Genomic DNA, 24,685 nt, shown 5'->3' with positions numbered 1-24,685 from the left:
AGTGCATATCTTGAAAGGGGTTTGAACTTGGTATTTATACAGTGTTTCAGAAAGTACTATCTTATGTCTGAAATAAGTGCTACAACTTAGATGAGACTTTGTGATTTTCAAAGATTTATGTTGAATGAAATCCAGATCAGCTATTTAGTTGTTGACACAGACTCTTACAAGGCAAGTAGCAGCTGGGATCTTTCAAAAAGGTAGGAGTCAAAATTTAAATTTGAGAAAATAACCGACCAGTGAGAGAGCTTGGAAAATAATGTGGCAAAACCATTGACCTGGAAACCTGGAGACCTCCGTTTGGTCCTGGCTTGGTATAACCATGGGCAAATCAGTTTGCCTCTTTGGGCTTTGGTTTCTTTTCGTGAAAATGAGGGAACAGATAGATGCTCATGAAAATCCTTTCTAGCCCAACCTATGTGATTTCATCGTCTTAGTGACCAAACGCAGTTGTATAGATTTTAACCTGGATTTTCTTCCTTGAAGAAGCAGATGGTAGAGGGAGCATAATGTAGTCATTAATAATATTGACTTTGGAGCAAGACCACCTGGGTTTGAATCTTGGTTCCACTATTTATTAACTGTTATGACTGTGGCAAATTACTAACCTCATGGTGCCTCAGTTTCCCCATCCACAGAATGGGGATAATAAAGTATTGACTTCACTGGGTTATTGTAAGGAGTAAATAAGTTATCATATGTAAGATTCTAGAACAGTGCCTGGAACATGATAAATGCTTTATATGGGATTGTTTTTATTGTTATAATAGCACCACTATTGATTCCTGTTGCTGCTCAGTGGTTTCTAGGAGAGATGGTAGGTTTCCTTTTTAAACAGAGAATTCCCTGAGATCCTTGGGGACTCAGGTTTAGCATAGCATGTGCAGTTGCATTTATAATCCCACGAGGAGCAATGGGCCAGTTATACTGCAGCCTGAGTGTGTTCACTCTCACATGGACTGACTCTTCTTCCCACTGCTCTTCTCTTCTCACAAAGGAAGCAACCTCTTGGCAGATTTCAGGGTGGAAATGGTAGAACCCTCTCTCACCTCACTCTGAAAAGTAAGCTAGATATGGCTCTAGTGTCCTGATGCAATGATGTTTGATGATATGTGCAGTGACTAAGAACAGAGATTCTATGTTCAAGTCCCAGCTTTGTTACTTTGCTAACTTTGTTGCCTAGGGCGAGTCACTTAACCTCTCTATGCCTCTGTTTCCTGTCTCTAAAATGGGAATAATAATAATCATCCCTACTTCATGGTGTTGTTGTGATGATTAAATGGGATAATATATGCGAAGTACCCAGAAGGTGCCTGGCATATAGTATATGTTTAGTAAATGGGAAGCATTATAATCACTGTTATGATTCTCATATCGAGTGAGGAGAATATGTGCTCTGTGGCTGATCAGTGACTCACTGAAAAAAAATCAAGGACTACATGCTGGTAAATGAATGAATTCTAGTTCCTGATTTTACACATGAGGAAATACCCATGGACTAACTCACTTAATTTAAAATTGAGGACTTTTGACTATTTACATTTTTAAAAACTGGCCTAGTAATACAAATGGAATGGAATATCAGAGTTGGAAAAAGTGCCAATGGATGTCTAATCCAGCCACTTCACCAATGCATGTATCTCTCCTTGAGTATCTCCCAGGTGCTTAGCTGTCCTACACTCTAAAGGTGGAGAGAGTTTAGTTTTGGTCCCGTTCGTCTCTGGGTATCTTCCATATGTGATGCTCCATCCCATGCCAGAGCACTATGCCCAGCACGTTGAGACGTGAGGAGACTGTCCATTGTAATGGCATTCTGTTGAGACAGCAATGGAATCTTTTCTAACACTTAGCTTTTCAGGTCCTACCATGGGGCTGGTCACAGCCAACAGTAGAATTGAGTGAGCTGAAGACAATATTATGCTCTTATGTTCATGGATCAGCTGCTCCATAAAAGAGAGAAACAGATTGAATGTTGGTGCCTGTCAGGTAGAACGTTTGGAGTCGGAGAATTTAGATCTAGAAAAGACCTGGGAAATTATCCAGACATTAAAAGTGAAGATATTTCTTCCACAAATGAAGAAACAGGGTCAGAGAGGTTAAGAGACTTGGCCACATAGACTCAGCTAGCTAACGTGAGCACAGAGAATAAGAGTTCTTTCTGCCATCTCTCTCCCATTCTCTGGCAGAGTGTTTAGAAACGTGGTCTCTAGAGACAGGCTGACTTGATTCAAATCTTGATTCTTCCCCTTCCTGGCAGTACGATCTTCAGCCAGTTGTAGACTTTTCTCTGCCTCAATTTTCATACTTGGAAAATGGGAACAGTAATAGGGGTTTTGTGTGAGATATGTGTAAGGCGCTTAGGACAGCGCCTGGCACATGAAAAGCATTCAGTCTGTTATAATTACTAATTTCCAAAGAGCCTCAGGAAAATCAACTCTTAAGTCAGAGAATAAATGTTTTGGCCAGGCTGGTGTTTAAAGTATTTTCTCTCACTTAAAATATTGCTTTTTAATTTCTTCTTAGCCTCTGATTCAGAAATGAGCTTCAGGACCCATCTGTGAATTAACACCCATATCCTTCCCAGGAGCCACTGTGTGACTTTTGGATGGAAAGAGTAAATCTTTAAAAAATAATTCCCCATTATTTATCGTTTCCAAATCTCACTCAGCAAATGTTTACAGAGTAGCCTGCCACGTGCCTGGCACAGAGATAATGCCTGGAGGGATGCAAAGGTGGGCAGTCTGATGTGCCCCTTACCTTCAGGGTGTGTACAGGTTGGGTGGAATGGGCGGCAATTAAATAGGTAATTCTGCCACAGAGCTGGAGGGAGCACTGACAGGACAGGACAGGGAGTGATTTCACAGCATGTGGAAGGAGCCTTAAATCCCTAAACTTGATTTAAGGGGTCAAGGAAGGACTCTCTGGAGGAAATGATATCTATGCTGAGACCTGAATGGTGAGCTAGATTCTGGACGAGTCTAGACGGGGCTGGAAAAGCATATTCCAGGCACAGGAAAGCATGTGTGAGTGTTGTTGGGGAGCGGGGAGGAGCGCTCAGGGTTTTGGGAGAAAATACTGGCTATTCACCGATCTATTCAACATTTAACAAGTGTTTATTAAGTACTTACTATGCAGCAGGCATTGCTTTACATACCACAGAGACATCAGTTAACAAAACAGGTGATGTCTTTATTTTCATGGAAGTTATGGGGGAGAAGAAAGAAAGAAAGAAAGAAAAGTGGTAGATACGGGAACAGAGCTGCTTCAGGTAGGAGGACGGTCAGAGAAGTGTTTAGGTTGAAGTGACAGCCAAGCTGAGACCTCCGTGGCGAGAGGAGCCAGCAAGGTAAACACCTGCGGGAGGGGGAGTTTCAGGTGGAAGGAGCAGCACAGGCAAGGGCAGAACTGATCATGATCACGTCCTGCTGGAGAAACAAAGAGGACAGAGAAGTGTGCTGGGGTGGGAAAAGTGGTGCAAATAATTTAAAGGGTGTTTGGGTTGAGTCATTGGTGCTGAGAAAGGCATTTCTAGTATAAACTAGTTATTTATTAACTTTTTAAACCCATACAGTGTGGTGTCACTTGTCAAAACTGGAAGTTTCGGGAAGATCTCAGTTGCTGATATCTCTTCTCTGAAGTGGGGCTTGGCTCTGTATGTTTTAATAACTGAGGTGAGGCGAAGAGAGTATTTTCCGTCATCATTGACTAGAACTACACATAAGGCACAGGTGCAGATTGCTGTCCTGTTCACAGTCATGAGCACATGCCAGCAACATAACAAATCAGCAGGATGCCCAGCTCAGCAAGAGGGCTCATTATGTTAGTCAGGGGTGTCCCCGTGGTTTCTCTTGGTTCTAGCCGTGTACTTCTAATTACCCTCCTGAGCTTTCTTTTCCTGTTTCATTCCTATGGACTCATATTTGTGTTTCAGAAGTGCTTTGAGGGCTTCCCTGGTGGCGCAGTGGTTGAGAGTCCGCCTGCCGATGCAGGGGACGCGGGTTCATGCCCAGGTCCGGGAAGATCCCACATGCCACGTAGTGGCTGGGCCCATGAGCCATGGCCGCTGGGCCTGCGCGTCAGGATCCTGTGCTCCGCAACGGGAGAGGCCACAACAGTGAGAGGCCCGCGTACCGCAAAAAAGAAAAAGTGCTTTGAATTCTTTCTACCCAGGTTCAGTCTGCTTTGATCCAGACTGATTGGCCATGTTCTTCTATCTCTCCAGATTATCTATCTCTGTTTTCTCATGGGCCCCGCAGGAGACTCATTGCTCTTGTTTGCTTCCAGTTAACACCTTTGGAGTTGATGAGAAGCTGCCCACATCTTCTGACAGCGACGAGGAGGTTATCAAACAATTTGAGATTTCTGTGTCCCGGTCCCAGAGTTTCCGCTCGGGAGCATCTGAGAAAGGAAAGCAGACAGGACTGGAGCATAAACCAAAACCCAGCCGCTGGCTTTCCACCCACGAAGAGGCCAGCACAGAAGTGTCTGCCTGCGAAGGTATTCTTTGCATCAAACCTTTCCTTTATCTAGACCAGGGATGTCTAATGGTAAGAACGTTTTTGAGTCACTGCACTTGCATCTAAGAGTCCAGAGAGGAAAAAGAAAAATAGGGCAGGACCCGGAGGCTGGGACAGGGCAAAAGGGCTGCTTCAAACCTCACAAGCAGCCTCGTTGCAGAGAGAAAGGATCAGACGTGCCAAAGTCTTGACCCCACTTGTGGGATCCCTTCCTTTCTCGTAGGTTACTGCTTTGTACATTTTGAACACTAACGACTATAACGGTATTTACCAAGCTTTGTAAAATCTTGTTGCCTTCTGACGAGGACAAAAATTTAACAATGTCTGCTGACATTGCACTTCTGTGCCTTTCCTCCCATTTGGAAACGTAGAGTCTATTTTCCATATATCTATGTAACCTCAGATTTTTGAAGCCTTACTTTCGATAGTTTGTAATATTTAAACAGTAGGTGTGTTTTATCTTCCAAATTAAAATGTGTTATAATAATATTAAATAACCTTTTTCAAACAACACATGCCCGGCACACCCTCCCTCATTCCCTGTAGTTTCTGGACCCCAGCCCGTGTGAGAATTCATGGGTCAGAGCAGGTTTTACGCCAGCCCCCATCTTCATCGTAAGTTTACCTTTCACAAAGGGAGAGGAGGACACTCAGAGGTAGGGTGAGCACAGCCTGTGACTGCGGGTGGGCCTTGTCAAGGGTCCTTCTCCCTCCCCACCACGCACACAGAAGAACCTAGGAAAAGAACAGTATGATATTTCTTAGTGCTTTCCCCAGCGAAGGTCAGGCATCTCTCCAACTCCTTTATGTCCAGAACCCTGAATAGGCACAGGACATTGGAACAGGGAAGGGTCTGTGAAGTGTATTTGGTAAAAAGCCAGAGAAAATGTCATACTGTCCACTGTAGTGACCTGGTCTAAATGACCTGGGTTCTCTAATCTTCTTCTTTCCATTGGGCCTGCGGTCCGTCCAACCAGTGGGGGCATAGTTGATCTTCCTTGTTTTTCAACACTTAGTAGCAGAAAGACAAAAAGGAGAGTGCAGAATTGAGAGAAGATAACAGAGAAGAAATTTCTGATTTGGTGATGTGGATGAGGCAGGGGGAAAAGAGGAAAATTAATAAAAAGAACCCTATTTTTCAGCAGGAATATAATAATTTGCTGACCATCATGTAATTTTACTTATTGGCATGGGCCTACGTAACATTTTACTGCTCTCCTTTTTAGCCCCAGGTAAGCCAGGAGATGAACTCCCGATGTAACCAAAGCACAGTAGCAGTAGCTAATGGCCCTGTGTCATCTCCTCTCCCCCTCTCCTGTTTTCTCTTTCTCTGCTGTTACATCACAGCATTCCTCTCTCTCCACTGAGACGGCAAATGTTAGCTAATGAAAGTTAATAGCAGCTGATCCCCTACAGTAGCTTGTTTAATTCTAAAGCTAATGGCCCCATTTCCCAGAAGCCCAAGTGTCTAGATTTTGATTTATACAAATGGCTGCTGTTCTGAGAGTTCTCACAAACACTCTAGCCCTCACCCTTCCTGGAATTAGCAACAACTTTTGTCATAACTGGTGCAGTTCTGAAGTTTTTGACAGATGGTGATAGAAAGGCTAAATTTTTCTCTATCGGGATGGAGGAAAATGCCCACTACATTCAATGAATTACCTGTAGGTTTGGAAGAAAATCATCAGGATTTTCATAGGAATGATTAACTGTGTGCTAAATTTTAGGTTATCAAATGCCATGGAAATGTTAATAGAATTTTTATTGCATGATTTTTTTTTCTGTGTCCTTTTTTTTTGTTCATCTTTAGATCAATGAATTTGCATCGGCAGTAAAGAATAAGGAAAAGGTTAAGCATGAACCCCAGAGAGGATCTGTTTTTCGGTGCCTATTCTCTATCTATTTAGTTATTTTTCCCTCTACCTTAAACACAATTTTCTAAGATCAAATTTAATTGTAGACAATTGTTTCACTTAAAAAATGCATTCAAAATGTTGGACCAGTGAAATTCAAGGTCCAAACCCACGTAAAAAATCTTCATATTCCAGGCAAGTTCTCTCCTGTCTCACATATCTGATTTAGTGTTACTGTGCATTCATTGTCCCTGTATTCCTGATAATGTCAAAGAGGGTTTGAGCCAAGTGATCTGAATCAGAAGTTGTGCCTGAGGTCTTTACGCACGAAAGGTGGGCTGCAGAGTAATAGCCCACTCATTGGGCTTTTTGTTTGTTTGTTTTGAGCAAAGCCTTGTTTTTGCTTGTGAAATATTTAGTTCTTAGGGTGTTTCATAGAAGCTAGTCATTACCTTCCTGGTGTCATTTAAAACAGGTCAATTATCCCCAGAATCTGTGCTCACTTTTGTTTAGGATGGTATATCAAGCAAGATTGTATCAATCAGATATGAAGGGGATTTCAGGGTGAGATATATACATATATATATATATATATATATATATATATAATATTTCAATAGATCTATTGCAAAGAAGTGACTTATGCGATTGTAGGGGCTGTGTAGGCCACTGGAATACGCAGCTCTGAAATCCACAGGACAGGCTGCTGGGAAGGATAGGCTGAAACTCTCAGGAAGGAGATGAAGCTTCAGTCCATAGATGAAATTGCTTCTCGTCCAGGGATGCCTAAGTTCTCCTCTTAAGGCCTTTCAATGGACTGATTATGTAGTATAATCCCCTCTACTGAAAGTCAGTTGCTTAAGGGCTTTAATTACACCTACAACATGCCTTCACAGTAACTCCTAAATTACTGTTTGATTGAATAATTGAGGCCTATAGCCAAGTTGACACGTAAAACTGACCATCACAGATGGTTAGCAAACGTATTGGTATATGGGTGATGGAGGGAGGGGTCTGGGAGTAGAAAGAAAGTAATTGGATAATAGGTTTACACTCCATCAAAATGGGATATGAACTAAAAACGTTCCTCTACTAAAATAAATATGGTTGATGTGACATACTTATGCCCTGTAATTTCTAAGAAGCCAGGATACATTTCTCGACAACAGGCAATTACTTTTCCATATGTGTTTAAGGTGACATGACCTTCTGTAACTTAAAGCACAGGAAGACTGCTTTATGTAACAGTGAATCACCTTTCCCCTTACCCCTCCTTGCAACTTGACTTGTCCCCCAGATTTGCCTTTCTAATTCATTCCTTGCTTGTCTGTCAAGGAAAATGGTTTGTTACATTAATATAGTTCTTATGTTTTTCAGTTATGAATAGCTTTTCAAGGCTTTAATGTAGCTTTTGAAAATTCCATTATTACTGATCTAAGTATTATCACCGTAGGAGTTGAAGTCAAGAGACAATTTTATGGGGGTAATTTCTTGGCAAAGTTAGATTTTGTGCTGAGATCCTGCTGGGTGCTACACACGTTGATGAATGACCCACTGTTTAATAGGACATTTTAGTGTTCGTGTATGTGAGGAATGGATGGGCTAATTAGAGCCTGAGAGAAAATTCTGCTTTGTCTTATGGGGGTTTTGCATATGGAATACCCCTCGTTCTGTCATTTTCTGTGGCCATTTTTAAGGGTGTTTGCCAAATAACGGAAAATGTGAATGTAAAGATGTTAGGTGCCCTATGACAGAGCTTCCAAGAGGCCTGAAGTGAATTATTAAGAATAACAGGGCAGATGGGGAACATCTCAATGGCTTGCCATGGTTTGGCAAAATCCCAAATCAGGAGTCTGAAGTTGTGCCCTGAAAACCAAGTCTTCCCAAAGATGTTTTTATATGGTCTGCATAGGGTGATAACGTAGTTTAAAATTTGGGTGTTTATTGTAGGTGGGTCATATATTGTCGCTAAACCACTGTCACCACCACTTGATATTGCTGCACACCTGACTGTTTCAAATATTTTTTATCTGCCTAGCATTTAAAGTTATTTGAGATTTAGTAAAACCCAGTGGTAGACAAAGACTATGCAGTATACAGATGTGGCTTAGCGCCTTCAAGGACGTTATGTTTTAGCTCGGATTTTAAGACCAACTATGGGAGCAATTGCTATCATACAGTGTGTAAATAAGAGCTGAATTTACCATATATACTTTGTCATCCTCACTAATCCTGTCTATATCTCTAATTTTCTATCATCCTGGGATGGGGCCCACTGGAGAAGAGTAGAGGCCCAAGAGATACGACATCTTTGTCTACTTTCTGGATGTGGAAGCAAGTTAGGGTGAAAGCTGTTGCTTAGGGAGACCCTGTCAGTTTTTCCTTATTATCTGAGGGTAACCTGGACACTGAGGAAGAGGAAGGGGATGAAGAGAAAGAGAATAGGATGACACGAAGCCTGAGAAAGACACTGAGCCTGAAGGGGTCAGGGGAGATTCAGGAGTTGTCAGGGCTTTGTATGGACAGGAAGGAAAGGACAGGAGGGAGGGCTTGAGGACCGCTGTGAACCAAAATACACAGCTAACATGTTCATGGACCTGTGAGAGCACAGGTGTCTGTGAGTTGGGAGGTAGTATAGCAAATGGGATTTGCTGGGTTGGTTGAGGCCAGACAGATCAGCAAGGCTAAAATTTATGGGAGGGCTGGTGGTTGCCAGGCAGATATTATTTCATGTGTCCACAATGGCTCTCTGATGGCTTTTATCATCATTTTATAGATAAGAAAACAAAGGTTAAGGCAGTTCAGATGTTGTTCAGGTTCTTAATGCAGAGCTAGGATTTAAACTCAGATCATATGAATCCAGGTCCAGTGTTCTTTCCATGGAGTAAGTAGAGAACTTTTTGCTTGAGAGAACCACTGAAGCCTTATGAGCAGAGGGTGATATGGCGAACGTGGAAGAGAGACGGAAAAATGGTAAAGCCAGGAAAACATATGATCTCTATAGCTGATTACTATTCTTGCTTTCTAGATTCATCCCGAAGGTCTTGTGGTCATTAGCTCCAACCAAATGCTAATGTGTTTATTTTATCCACATAATACTCATCCTTTATACTCATATTATTATAAAGCATTAAACCTTCTTGTACCCTACATAATGAACTAATGGGTTTCGATTTTATGGACCACATTTATCTACCATATAGATGAAAGTATGTTTCTGCTGGTGTTGTTTAGTGAGTTTGTTTTTGCAGACTTGATTGGTGTAGTTGCTACTGCTCATTTTCTCTAGATAAAAAGGTGAAACATGATAATATATTTGAAAGAGTTTCCTTTTTGCAAATTTAGGTTTGGATGGAGCCAGCCAACTGACTTATTCTGAGAATCTGTCTTATGGCGAAGATGACCCCATCTCTGCCCACTCACAGTCCCCTCGTGAGGTGGGGGACACCAGGCACCATGGCACATCTCCCCAAGAGACCCGCGTGGTCCGCAGCCTCAGCCGGCAGTCCACACAGGGCAGCTTGGAGATGGAGACAGCTTTTAATAACCGGAGATTTGAAGATTCCTATGCCACTGACAGCTCCTCCGTGTGGAGTCCAGAGGCAAGTTGTTTGTTTTCCATTTTTCTCTTGCTCGAGTATTGTGTGCTCTCTGGTTGGTCGTTCTCCTTCCCCTCCCCTCTCCCTTCCCCCTTTTCCTTCCCCCCCCCTTCTTTCTCCCCTCCTCCATCCCTCAAGAAAAACTTTCTCCAAAAGAAGGAAGCATTGCTTTGAAGAACAAACACCTTAAGAGCCTTTAATGGAAATATATTTTTTGTTCAGATGACCAAGGCCCAGCCCTTATGTGTGCCAATAAAAGAATCATATATAAGTGGAATCTATCAAAATGGAAAAATAAAAAGAAGCATGGTGGCAGAATGAACCCAGCAACCATCAGGCTTCTTTTTTTTATATATAACGGGCTTTTAGTTCTTTAGGGAGACTGGATTATTTCCTTCTTGGTTTCAATTAAATGGAGTTTATCTTTATTTACACCAAATCTTGAGTTATGATTCTTTGCATGTGAGAATTATTCGAAAATGAAACTAAAATACAATGCCCCTGCAAATGAGATTATACAAGATATCATGAGGAAGATCTTACAGTATGAACATATTTGTTAGCTCCGAATTGAATTGAAGATCTAGGCGATGGCTTTAGTCTATCATGATCCTCTGGCCATTGACTTTGCTTTTTGGATAAATCTCTGATAAAAGACACGTCGTCTAAATTTCTTTTTCAATTGAAACTTCCTCTCGAATATGCCTAAACACCCAGAAGTATGACTGGAGGTGACGAGGATAGAAACTACCATTTTTGAGCAATTACTATGTGTCAGGCACCGTGATAAGAATGTACAAACATTGTTTTACCTTACAGGCACTTATGGTTATTCTTTATTAGCTAGACCCCTCTGATTATGATTCTGTGACATTAAGAGATATTAAATAGTGGTGTCTAGTACCTACTTTGAAATTAATTTTGATGAAGTAAGTCACGGAACTCTATGAAACTTTTAATTTGTGCGAATAGAGGAAGGAGAAGGGTGGATGGATTTTGTTAGTATCAGTCTGACTGAGAAAAGAAACAGGACGCATCTCTTATTAGGACCTGGACTGTCATAAACACCAAATGCTCAAATGCTTCTCCAAATCAAGGAGAAGAAAAATAATCACAGATCGTTATGTTTCAAAGCCTGACTGCTAAGGCACTGGGGCATGTAGAGAGCGCATAAGGAGATGGCACAGGTGCATGTGTGCCTGGGTGTTGTGTTACTGCTGAGGACCGGAAGTGGCCACATAGATAGGTGGCTTGTGGCTGGTTAAAAGCAAACCTTCATACAGAGACCCTCAAAGCTATCAACCTTATACGTTTTGTAAAAAAAATTGTGCTTCCCTACCAGTTTACTGCCAAGAGTCATATCACATCCCACACAGTAACATTTAATGTTTAAAAATACTATTCTTTTTGGCTGTCTCGCCACAACAACAAAACGGAACTGTTTACCTGCCTATTGACAGTCTCTCCCCTTGATAACTGTACCATTAGCCTTGGAATTGCTTTCTCCAGGTAACCTCCCATTTACCTGCCTCATGGAGCTTTAGTAGAAGATTTGGTGTTGAGGGCACTAAATGTTCTCAGACTCCAAAAATACCCAGACATCTCTGTGTGCTCCATTCAACCTCCTATCTATTTTGAGACAAAAACTGTAATTTGGTGCTCCTACAGTAGAACCTCAGATGCAGCTCGGAGGCAGTTCCCGTAAATGCCTGCGTTGCAGGCTTAGCTCGCCTTTTAAGAATTGATTTATTTGCCTCTTAGCTGTATTAAGAAGCCTGTCTTCCCCTGCGTATCTGGCATCGGGAACTCACTGTGGGTCTGTTTACTTTGGGCCACACAGATGACATTAACACTATCTTGCTAAAACAGAAAGCCTTTCGGTGTGATAGAAAATCTTTATATCTTCATGGGTTTTGACAATGTGACACAAGTATTCCCATCGTCAAGAAAAACCCAGGATACGAGAGCTAAAGGAATCATTTATTTTGCCTCAGAAGGGAACTGGTCATGCAGTGTGACTACCTGTTAGGCTGATGGGTTTGCAAGCACTGCTCTTCTCTGCCGGAAAAGGCTGTCGACTTTTTCCTGCAGACCTAAGGCTTGGCAGGGAAGACGATGGGAGGGTGGCTGGTGATTTTGAGTGCACAGAGAGGCAGCTGTCCCACTTTTCATCTCCGCTTTCCACTGATTAACTGATTGGCCTTGAGAAGTTAATTAAAATCTGCCAAATGGGGATAAAAATGAAGAGATTTTTGCCTCGCAGGAAGGTCAGATGGATTAGTGGTATTAACAGTACCCACAAGAGGAGCGCCTTTAGTTGCCTGGTGATAGGTAGAGTGTGTTGAAATAATTAATTGCTATAAAAATATCAGCCTTCACAAATCTTGGTCTCAGATCAGCCCAGGAAGGGGCCACAAAGCCCAGTTTTCACGGACCACAGCTTGGATTGTCCCCATCCAGAGCCTGACCATTGCCTGGAGTGGCGTCAGATTCAAGTTTCGTAGGACAGTTATTTCAGACCCTTTCCCCAGGACTTCACCACAAACCTGCAGATGGAGTGAGCATTTATCTGAACAGAGAGCCTGATAGATAAGTGGGAAGATGCTCATTAACTAGGATATTTTAACCTTGGCATTGAAGTTGATGACAAAACTAGGAACTGTTAGTTAATATCAAGAGCAGGGGCCTAAAAGGATATGAAATTCAAAGTAGTGTGTGTTTCCAGCTCCCAACTTCCAATAAGTTGGAAGTTTCCAACTTCCAATAAGATGTGTCCATCTTATCCCCTCTTCATCTCACACACTTACTATACTTATAAATAGCTAGGGTGAAAGGTTTGTGGGGGAAGAAGGTAGACATCATGGTTCCCCGTAAAGCTTGGGACTTTGAGCATTAATACTGGCGAATCCTGGGTAATTCTGGCTGGGCATATGATACTGGGGGCAAGGACTTAAGTTATTTAGTCATTCTAAGCCTTAGTTTCCTCTCCCACAAAATGAAGATATTGAAATACCTACCTCATTAGGTTAATATGAATGTCTAAAAAGATGTTTCTGGGGCTTCCCTGGTGGCGCATTGGTTGAGAGTCCGCCTGCCGATGCAGGGGACACGGGTTCATGCCCCGGTCCGGGAAGATCCCACATGCCACGGAGTGGCTGGGCCCGTGAGCCATGGCCGCTGAGCCTGCGCGTCCGGAGCCTGTGCTCCGCAACGGGAGAGGCCACAACAGTGAGAAGCCCGCGTACCACAAAAAAAAAAAAAAAAAGATGTTTCTTAGCTGGATTTCCCAAAAGCAGAGCCTACTTTGTTAGGACATGCAATTCCCGGCGACAAGAGTGAAGGACGAGGAGAGTGAGGCACGGAAGGGAGAGCCGGTATGAGAATGTCTAATGGAGTTAGACACTTGAGTCACTAATTGTGACTCAAGGCTTGCTCTTGTGAAACCATACCCTAAGAAGCTGTATAAACTAGTCTCAGGACATCTGTCCAAGGGGAGAAAAATGTATTGCATGGGGCATTAACACCACTCACCCCGCCCCCCAACTCTGGACTTTATATACATGAGTGCCAAGCAGGATTCTGTAAATTTCCAAGCCTTGACATCAAAGGAGAGGCCTGTGGTGGGAGCTGAGAGTTACCTTGCATGGGAGGGAGGCAAGACTTTGTTGCATTGTGCCAGGGAGAAGCCACTTAGAGCCCAGACAGCCTGTAGGGGAAAATGGAACAGGAGGGGAGGCCAAGAAGTTCTGAAGTGCATAAGAGTGGGCTTTTACAGTCCATAAAGGGTTTAGTGTGGTACCTGGCATAAGGGAGGGCTTAGTGGATGTTAGCTGTTACTACTTATGGTCCAGCAAGCAATATGGAGATGACCAAAGGTAGGCTAAAATAGATGGGAGTTTGAACGGAAGACTGTGACTTGGCTTTTGAGTTAGCCTGACTCCTTGGAGACTTGCTTCTAATATTATATCTCCACTAGTCAGTTGTATTCAGAAGTCTCTATAGCAACCACTTTTATCACTTGAAACTAAGTACCTCTGAATAGAAACACTCACACATGAATGCATGCTCAGAGGAAAGGATGTAAAAAGCTTCCCTTATTTTGCAAGAAGCCTAAATTTTCTTGGTAGATTAATGTGAATCTTAAAAGAGAGGGCAATTATTAGATGTCTACTATGTGTCAAGTCCTTTAATTTTCACAGCAACCTTATAAAGTAGGTATCATCCCCCTTTTGCTGTTGAGGAAAACAGAAAGTGAGAAGGATTAAATACTTTGCCCAACGTCCTAAAGGTTGTAAGTGATGGACCTGGGATTCCTAAGCACGTCTCATTCCAGAGAACCATGCACTTTCACCTAGATCTATGGGAAAGTTTCATTGATGAACATGCATTTTTGAAGTGTACCATTATATTTTTAAAAACAAAGAGTTCTTTGAATTAGCAAAGTTGGTGTTCGGTTACATAAAGAAGAACTGCTTCTGATTTACAATAAGAATCAAACCAAAGTTTAGTTATGAGTAAGAGGCATGCCTTCAGAGGAAAAAAATCAAATTATGTTGACATTAGTAATAGTTCGTTAGAGGGTGGTTCATTATAGTAAAGTAAACATAGTTCAGCTCAGTTTTCTCAGGGAGGTCATCGGATCTGACTGGCTGAGGTGAACTGCTGTCTAAAAGTGTATTTCATAATGAGGGACCGTGTTTGAAAATAAGTAGTATCAGTCCAGCGATGGGAATAGATATCTATGGAGGCTGGTCTGAGCCGGGTATTTCCCCACATCTATTAAAACCTCACAACAACACTCTATCAGGCAGGTACCTTGATGCTCATTTTTCAGCTGGAGTACAGAGCAACTGGACTGTTCGGCCATGGCCAAAAAGCTAGTCAATGGTAGAGTTATGATTTCAACCCAGGTGTTCTGTCTCCAGGGTTTAAACACTTGCTACTCCAATAGTGATTTGAGTCCAGCTGAGACATCCTTGTGGCCTGAGAAATGCAGAATCTCAGGCCTGACCCCAGTCCTACTGAATCAGAATTCCCAGATGATTCAAGTCCACTCGGATGTTTGAGAAGCTCTGCCCTGAACATTTCCTGCCACGTAGATTGAAAATCTACTGAAGGATCACCTGTCTGTGACCCCCATTAGGATCCTTATCTGCAGGAGGTCCTGGCTCAGAGAGCGCAGGCCCAGGCTGAACCGTTTCTCCTGGGAACTTGAGGAGGTTACCTTTTGACAGGTGCATAATTGACTAGTTTTAGACTTAGTATCTCAGTTGGTTTCAATGATAGTGGTCAACTGTGTTTTTCTAAGAGGCAGTGTAGAGGAAAGCACTTTGCAAAATATAAAAGCTTTGTTCATTCATTCCAAAAGCATTCATGAAGGCTTACCATGTGCCCAGTGCTGTACCCTCAAAGGATTCACAGTCCAGTGGAGAGAGACACCAGGAAACAGACCTTTCTAATGTTTAGGACTATATGGTAACAGTCCAAAAGAATGAGGTTCTGAAGAAGCACAGAGGGGCACCATCTTTCCACGATGTATTAGGCATTGTTCCATTCCTAATCTTTCCCTCTGTCTGCAACAGGAACAGGATGCAACCAATTTTCAAGTGCCATCTGGGGTCCCGGAGCCCATCTCAAAATGTGGTGGCCTGGATGTCATCTTCGAATATAGAGCTGCCAGCCAGAAGCTCACAGTGACCATCGTAAGAGCACAGGGCCTCCCAGAGAAGGACCGAAGTGGCATCAACTCCTGGCAAGTGCATGTCGTGCTGCTGCCCAGTAAGAAACAGAGGGGCAGGACGAACATACAGAGAGGGCCCAACCCCGTCTTCAAGGAGAAAGTCACCTTCGCCAAGCTGGAGCCCAGAGATGTGGCTGCTTGTGCTGTCCGCTTCCGCCTGTACGCCACCCGCAAGATGACCTGGGAGAGAATGATGGGCGAGAGGCTCTTCTATCTCAGCCACCTGCACCAAGAAGGGGAAATGAAAGTGACTCTGGTTCTGGAGCCAAGAAGTAATATCATTGTGAGTATGTTAAATGGTGCCGCTAATGACGCGCTACGTTTGAGGATCTGGAATCGTCAGCCCTTGATTTAGTACATTCAGCCCGTGAATTCAAACACCTTAATTTAATTTTCCATTTGGCTCTCCTCATCCTTCCGAGACATGATCTGCACTTCACGGTACAATGGGTTTTCTTTTTTTGTGTGTGCCCATAGTCGCTGTAACCTGATGGATGTGTTCTCTGTCCATTTTAGGAAATGACAGCAGCATTGTGAAGGAGGGCACGGGGAAACTGGGAGAGGTTTTTTGGCCTTCTCGTTAGTTGATAAGTGGTCCTACCACCCATCCCCCTGCCCCGACCCCAGCATGCATCATGATGCATCTCAGAGATGATGGGACTTTCAAGGTGAGGTCCTTAACAGGTATGCCTACGTAGGCTGCATAGGAAGCCCTGAACTCCAGCCACTTCTAAGACCTTCCATTTATATGACTGGGCTTCTCCCACATGCCCCGTCCTCTGTGTCCCTCAGATTGCAAAATAATACAGCACAGCTTTTATGTCTACAAGATGGGTAACCCTCTCTTCCCGTGGGTTATATGTCATCCAGTGTGAGGATCTCCTTTTAAAAATCACATAAAAGATCGGGTAACTATCTTGGGCTCTTGGACAAATAAGTCATCCATTCCAAAATGTTTGCTGAGTACCAATTATATGTCAGGTGCCGTGTAGGCAGAGGGGATGCAGGAAAGAACAAAACAGGTGATGCCCTCACGGAGCATACAGTCTGGTGGAGGAGGGTGACAAAAGACAAACTGGGGTAGGCAAAGAGAGAGAGGCAGAGGCTGCTGCTGCTTTAGAAGGTCAGAGAAAGTATCTTTCAGGTGGTGATACGAGAGAACTCAAGGAATCGAGGGAGCCAGACTGGGTGCCATGTGGAGGACGGGGATTCCAGACAGAGGGGCTGGCATATGCAGACATCAGGGGGTGGGAAAGAGCTTGACTTGTCTGAGGAAGGGGAAAGGAGCCAGAAAGGCCAGAGTGCGCTGATGGGAGATCCAGCCACTTACATTTTTAATAGATGTCTCAAAATTCATATCTCCAGACTCGAAATCCTGATTTTTGCCTCACTAAATCTATTTTACCTGCAGTCTTTCCATCTTGGTTAAAGGCAATCTCGTGCATTTAATTGCTCAGGTCAAAACTCTTAAAAGTCACTTGTGACTTCTCTCCTTTGCACCTGAAATCCTACTGGCTCTATCTTGAAAATCTAAGCAGAGCTTGACTCTCGGCTGGATTACTGAAATGGCCTCCTAGTCATCTCCCTGCTTCCGCCGTTGCCCTCTATAGACTATTCCCAACACTGGGGCCAGAAAGAGCCTTTTAAAACATAAGCCAGATCATGTCTCATCTCTGTTCAAATCCCTCTTTTTTCTTAAGCTCTGAGTAGAGTGTTTCTGAAATCCTGGGAGACAGAAGCCACAGGAGGTCAGAGGAATCCTGCACCATAAAGCATAAGGATAGGTATTATTACACCCCTGTTTCTCTGTGCCAGGCCCTGGGCGCTGTGCTGGGGGCACAGAGTTGAGTGGGGGAAATGAGCCAGTGTGAAAGAACCTTGAAGGTAAAAATTCCCCCATTCACCAGTTATTTGTTGAGCATGATTATAAGCTACACACTGGGCCATGCCCTGTGGACTGGGGGATTTATAAGGTTGAGAATTTGATGCGAGAGGCAAGCTGCGCAGTGACAGGTGCCACAGTGGACACTTCTGCACAAGCCCAGGGGAGGGGGTGGCCCTCACCCCAAACTAGGCAAATATTTCATTGTTGGGTTATCATCATCCAGACAGCAGGGGCTATAAGGCATCTATCAAAACCACCTAGCCCTGTAGTTTACAAATTGTGTTCCATGAAAGCCTCCATGGGCTCTACAGGGATGTCCATGGCTTGGTAAACAGGGTAGTTTCCTAAGATGTGAAGAATATTTAATTTCTTTCAGTGCATGTATTTATTGGGGTTTCTGATAAGAAGTTTTAGGAGATGATTGCAGATGTTGAGAAGAAAGGTTGGAGCAGTTGTGGGACCGGGAGGCTGGCTTGCCTGCCCCTCAGGCTCCACTCCCACTCATGCTCCTTGAGCGAGAGTCAACGTCCTGATCTACTTTGCTTTCCTCCTCCCAGTGTGTCTGGTGCATAGAGGTGGGTGCTTTAGAGAAGCACATGCATGAATACATGACACAAAGTGTGGAGTCCCCTGGTACCTGCAAGGTCTCTAAGATGCACTGTCCATGTGCCAGCTTCCTCACTAAACAGTTGTAAAAGTGTTCACGTTCAATATGATTCATCTCCTTAGGAAGAAAAAATGTAGCATCTGCCATATTCCTGACAACCTGAAAAAGCAGAACCAGGGGCCAAATGTCCTATGGGGTGGTAGACGGCCAGTGGTCATTTCTTTTCTGGTGAAGACAAAATGCCTCCTGTATTGCTACATTCCTGAAGAGGCTGCAGAGAACAGAAGCAGAGCTCATGCCTGGAGTGGACGGGTTCCATATGGGTCTAATATAGACTCATTGAAATGTGGGTCTATATTAAGTGTCCTGGTAGCTCTCCATGTATCTTCCAGTGTTTGATTTACACTAGCAATAACATCTTCGTCCGTTTTGTCTTTAGAGAGGAAAGAGTGAATGGAGACAGTTCTTGAAACAAATATGTCTGCTAATAATGCAGGGGATCCCATCCAAAACTGCGTTCCCCAGGCCCTATTATCATTCACACCGAGTGCGCCATTAGTAATCTTTGGCAGCAGTGGAGACTGGGCCACAATTTCACCAAACATAATATCGGCTTTCTGTAAGGGAGAGGAGTGCAGTGGGGCCAATGGATCCTTTGTTGTTCTTCTCCTCCAGAGTGGAGAGTCTCCGCTCAGCCCATCTGCAGTTTCTCACAGTGACAGTGCTTCATCCACGCAGTCGCTGTCACATGGAGGGGCGCCAGAGCTGCTGGTGGGGCTATCATACAATGCCACAACGGGGCGATTATCCGTGGAGATGATCAAAGGCAGCCATTTCCGAAACCTCGCGGTTAACAGAGTGCCTGGTAAGTTCATGCCTGTACCCCCAGCTCTGGTCTTCCCAGAGGCAGGAAGAAGGCTGTGTCTGCCTTCATCTCAATTCTCTAACTTTTACAATAAAAATGATCTTGGTGTGACTTAGACACGTTTTTACCAAGTGATACCTCTGGATTTTTCAAATGCCTTTCTGTTTAATTAGATTGAAGCCTCCTTCGATATCTGGATGCATCTTGATACAAAATAGGCTGGCTTCTACGTGTAGATCGTTAAAGGGGAAAAAGAATGATGTCTTTTCAGCAACATAATATATATGAACAATTCAAATCTGCTAATAGGTCCAAGGTCCTCAAATACGTTTAAAGAGACAGAGCTCAGTCTTTGGAGCCAGGCAGTTTTGGGATCTAATTCCAGCTCTACTCATTCACCTGCTAGCTTTGCTCTGATCCTATACAATTTACCTCTCTTTTCTGAATCTCAGCAGACTCATCTGGAACAAAGGAATATTAATAGTACCTTTCTCATGGGTGGTTTTGGGGTTTAAATAAAATGATTTATGTAGAACATTCAGTGCCTGACACATAGTGAGCGTTCAAGAAATGTGAGTGGTTATGTGGTTGATGGTGGAGGAGGTGGAACAGGAAGATGTGGGGCAATCCAGGCCTGACTCACCAGGGCAGCTTCTGAGATCACACCTGGAAAGAGCAGCTCAAGACATACTCGCACAGCTGCCGTCCAGGGCTCAGGAAGCCAGAATAAAGATGCTGTGGCTGCTGCTGCCAAATTGCCTCTCAATACCCAAGAAGCTGGAGATTGAACCTTGGAATAATGCTGCTAAAAAAATCAGCTCATCTTTAATGATCTTGCTTATCAGCAAAAACAGCTTAAGAAAGGGTGGGAAGATGGTTTCTGCCTCACTTCTGCCTTCTGGCTCTCATGCAACCATATCTAATTTGAGGAATCTAATTTATATCTAGAATTCTAGCTGCAAGAGAGTCTGGAAAATGCTGTTGAAATTCCAGCCTTTTGAGCCCGAGAAGGTAAAATAGAAGTGGATAGAGTGGAGCATAAGTGAGGGTGTCCACCCCAGGCAGCCAAAACTTGCTGAAATAAGGACGAAGTCAGCCTTGATAGGCTGCAAGAGGCAATGGACTCCGGCCTCACATGTCAGCATCCCATGAAGAGCCAGCTGAGCTGGTAGAAAAAGGTCAGCTCCTACAACCAAATCTGGGCTCTCACTCCTTTTAGTCTTTAACTGTGCTGCCGCCCACAATGTCTCTGTTCAATAGTATCTTGTTAGTCAGTCTGTGTTAAAGGCATTAGAGCAAGTTAGTAAGGAAAGTCCAGCACTCTGGAGAACAGAAGAGACCAGAGGCATAGGCCATATTCTGTATCGACTCTCAGAACCAGGTAAGAGCTATTTAAAATCCATAATAGGTGTTGATTATTAATTGCATGGCTAGACTCTTTTTTCCAGATACAGCTTTTTTTTTTTTTTTTTTTTTTTTTAAAAAAAAAAAAAGCTCTGGATTTACTGCTTTCCCTGCAGAGCCTTTTCTGATCTCTTTCCCTGTCTTTCTGAGATTTGGTGAGATCTGAAAATTTTTCAGGGAAGAACATGGTGCAGCTGCAGAGAATGATGCGGAGGTGGATCACACAATCATGGCCTATTCCAGTCCGTGCTGGGAAGCTTTAATTTGCATGCTGGGTCATCCCAGGCAATACAGGGGAGAAGGACAGCATGGTGGCTAAGAAAGCATCAACTGGGGTGTGCCAGTCTAAGGTCTTTGTCACTTACTAGGTGTGAGTTACTAAACTTTTTCGACTCTCAGTTTCCTCATCTGTAAAATGGGATCATAATAATATATACCTTCTAGGTAGGGATACTACATATAAAGCTGTGATGTTGAGAATGGTGCTCGTGAAACTTCATGCATTTCTATATAAAAGAAAATAATGCCATAGAGGAAACTCTTATAATAAATATTTAAAACTGAGTAGGAAAAAAGGCAAGTCCTCATTTTGAAACTGATTTCATTGCCGAAGTTTAAGTCAGTTTGGCATTTACATGATTTTTCATAGAATAGTGCTACAGTTTAACTGACAAATGTAACTGACATGCTGTATCTTTGTGACCAAAGTAATAGAAGACAGTGTTGCTGTGATGCTATTAATTAAAGCAGAAACCCAATAGTGAAGACAAAAGTTTTTTGTTTACATAGAATGCTGGTACTTGAGGAAAAGCCAGTTTAATTAGGAGGGGTTGAGAAAGTAGAAGGTTCTTTTGTGGAGATTCTGAAAGGGACCTCTTGGTACTTTCAAGGGCTTGAGATGTTGACGACATTGGTCCTTCATTATGTCTCACTTCCTTACACCACTAACAGGACTTTGGCAGTCATCAGGCAAGCTTAGGATACAATTTTAGTTCCCATATGGAACAGAATAAGAGAGAGAGAGGATGAGGGAACAATAGTTTTATGACGTAACTGAGCATCGTTGGAAGAAAGAGGGTGTGAAGGGGAGAGGATGCAAGCTGGAAGATGAATAGGCCTGGAGTGGGGAGTGGAGGAGGGAGGCGGCGAAGTGCACTCACCTCCCTGGTGAAGGTGGAAGGAGGGCAGGCTTAGCCTCAGAGCCCTGTGTCAGAGTGCACCCCAAGGGAGCTGCCTGCCAGGGGAAAGTCACCGGTAGAAACGTGTGTGAGGGTCACAAATCCTGTGCTTGAGACCCTCATCTCAGAGGCGGTGACCTCTGCAGAAAGGGGACATCAATCCTGCCTTGCAGGCTGGCTATGATAATGTGAAGAATGGTTCTTAGGGAAGCCCAAAGGAAAAGAGGTTGAGCCTGTGGAGTGGGGACTTCTCCTCTCTAGAATATTGAAGGTGCTAAATCTTGATGGAAAGAGACAAAGGCTGGGATTTAGAAGAGAGAATCTTTTGCATCAAAATATGTCATGAACCAAAAGATAACTGTGAACTTGCCAACTTCATCCAGCTAGATGACTATTCTGGCATTTTAAACTTTTCTTTCTAAGCAAGATAGAGGAGAGGTGGACAAATAATAGATGGAGTTCCTCTTCTCTTTTAGGGTCTTAGAAGAAATAAACCAATGAGATGTAAGCTCCCCTCCCAAGATTTTTGAGGCAAATCCTTAGGGGAGAAGGCTCGGTGAAAGGCAGGTTTTGCTCCAATGGGCAGGAGCTGGTGGGAACATTCCTAGAGATGAGTCTCTACCACACCTTGCCCCGCCCCCACCCCGCCCCCCACCCCAGAATGGTTAAAACTTAAAACAGATTCCCTCAAGTATTGGTGAGGTTGTGGAGAATACATTCTTAGTGATTGTGTAAAATGGAATAACAGCTTTGTGAAGAGGCTTGGTAGTTTCTTATATAGGTAAACATGCACTGAAAATCCAGCAGTTCCATTCTTAGGCATTTACCCCTAAGTTAAAAAAAAAAAAAAACAGGAACAAGAATGTTTGTAGCAGCTTTACTCATAGTATGGAAAAATTGCAAAGAGCCCTTATGTCCTCATGAATGAATAAACAAATTAAGATATATTTCCAGAGTGGAATACTATTCAGCAATATAAAAGGAATGAAATTAACTGAGGCATTCAACAACATGGAGGAATCTCAAAATCACACTGAGTACCTACTGTATGATTCCATTTATATGAGGTTCTAAAACAGGCAAAACTTATTTACATATAGTGAAGAAAAGCAGAAGAGGAGTGGTTGCTTCAGGATTGGTATTGGCATCAAGATGGACTGGGCATGAACATGAGGGAATATTCTGGGGTGATGGACATATTCTACATTTTGATAGGGGTGTGGGTTAAATGGATGTTTGCATTTGTTAAAACTTACTGAATTGTACTAGGCTTTGTGCATTTCACTGCATGTAAATTTTACCTTATAATAGAAAAGAGCCATAAATTGTTGAACTCTAGTTAATGAAACACATGCTGAAATGTTTAGGGGTAAAGAACAACGATGGCTACAGCTGTGATGGATTGATGGATAGATAGATGCATAGATATGTGAAAAAGCAAATGCTGTTAGCTCAGGCTACCATAACAGAAATACCATAGGTTGGATGGCTTAGACAACAGAAATTTACTTCTCACAGTTCTGGAGGCTGGGAAGTTCAAGATCAAGGTATCAGGTGATTTGGTTCCTGATGAGAACCCTCTTCCTGGTTTGTAGACAGACATCTTCTTGCTGTATCTTCACATGGCGGAGACAGAAAACATCTTTCTCATGTCTGTTCTTATAAGGGCACTAATCCCATTCATTAGGGTGGAGCCCTCATGACCTAATTATCTCCCAAAGATCCCACATTCAAATAGCATCACATCGGGGATTAGGGCTTCAACATATGAATTTTGGGAGGATACATACATTCAGTCCATAGCATAAATGGAGAAAAATATAACAATTGAAGAATCTAGGTGATGGGTATATGGGTATCCACTGTATAATTATTTTGAATTTTCAGCATATTTGAAAATTTGTTATAAAATAATGTGCATGAAAATCTGGTCTGGTCTGGAATAGTTCAGCTGGGCCAGGTAGATAAAAATAAAACAAGAGTCTAGCCATTGATAGGGGCTACGGTGGTGGGCATTACATTTTTTTTTTTTAATTATGATGACATCTCAAGTTTTGACCTTATTCCTTTGACTCAGTTTTGGATGGAATAGACAGGGTACCAAGCAAATGAACCTGCAGGCATCTCCTGTAGCATCCTCCATAAACCACATCCATCCCAAGACAAAGTATGCGGTTGGGCATTTCTTTATTTCTAACTTTAACCTTTTCTCTATTCATCAGACAGATAGATAGAAAGGTAGGCAGGTTTTTATACCTCCCTCCCTCCCTCCCTTTCTTCCTTCCTTCATTCCTTTCATTCTGGTGAAAATGCCCGTATTATAAAAATTTAAATATGCATATATATATTTCAAATCCTAGGTGGGCTAGGGAAGATAAAGTAGGCTATTTGAAAATTACTGAAACTATTCCATAGAACCTATTCAGAAACAATATATAAGCAAGTTAACAAAATGAACTAATCTTAGCTCAGGTCAGGTAACAGTGTGCCAAGAACCATTCCAGGCACTTTCAAGGTAAAATCTCACTTAGTACATGTGGTCAGTGTTATCATTTTTGCTGTTAAGATGGTACAGGCTAGTCTACAAATCCGATGGCAAGAGATAGTTTCCACATCTGTACATGGCAGATGGTCCAGGTGAAAAAGCCTCTTATTGTGCCTTCTAGACATCTGAAATCCTGATAGACTTTCTTTTTTTCATTTATTTCTGATCTTTATGATTTATTTTTTATTTTTTTATTATTTTTAATTTTCTTAGTTTTTAACATCTTTATTAGAGTATAATTGCTTTACAATGGTGTGTCAGTTTCTGCTTTATAACAAAGTGAATCAGTTATACATATACATATGTCCCCATATCTCTTCCCTCTTGCATCTCCCTCCCTCCCACCCTCCCTATCCCACCCCTCTAGGTGCTCACAAAGCACTGAGCTGATCTCCCTGTGCTATGTGGCTGCTTCCCACTAGCTATCTGTTTTACATTTGGTAGTATATATATGTCTATGCCACTCTCTCACTTTGTCCCAGCTTACCCTTC

The 24,685-nt window shown here is 42.9% G+C and overlaps 1 protein-coding gene across 1 annotated transcript in view; it reads left to right on the top strand.

Annotated features, from left to right (window-relative positions):
• Positions 1–24,685, top strand: part of SYT16 (synaptotagmin 16) — a gene marked incomplete at both ends in the record, with an annotated part of 114,489 nt that overhangs the window by 74,695 nt on the left and 15,109 nt on the right. Inside the window, 4 exons of the mRNA XM_082844738.1 lie at positions 4,285–4,497; positions 9,716–9,972; positions 15,552–15,992; positions 18,877–19,066. Of these exons, the coding sequence (XP_082700864.1) occupies positions 4,285–4,497; positions 9,716–9,972; positions 15,552–15,992; positions 18,877–19,066 (1,101 nt within the window). The remainder of the gene's footprint in view (positions 1–4,284; positions 4,498–9,715; positions 9,973–15,551; positions 15,993–18,876; positions 19,067–24,685) is intronic.

Source organism: Leucopleurus acutus (genome assembly GCF_964270905.1).
Source record: "Leucopleurus acutus genome assembly, chromosome: 1".
In the NCBI taxonomy this organism is placed as follows: domain Eukaryota; kingdom Metazoa; phylum Chordata; class Mammalia; order Artiodactyla; family Delphinidae; genus Leucopleurus; species Leucopleurus acutus.
Note: the sequence above shows the minus strand (reverse complement) of the source record. Positions and strands in the feature narration are given on the sequence as shown.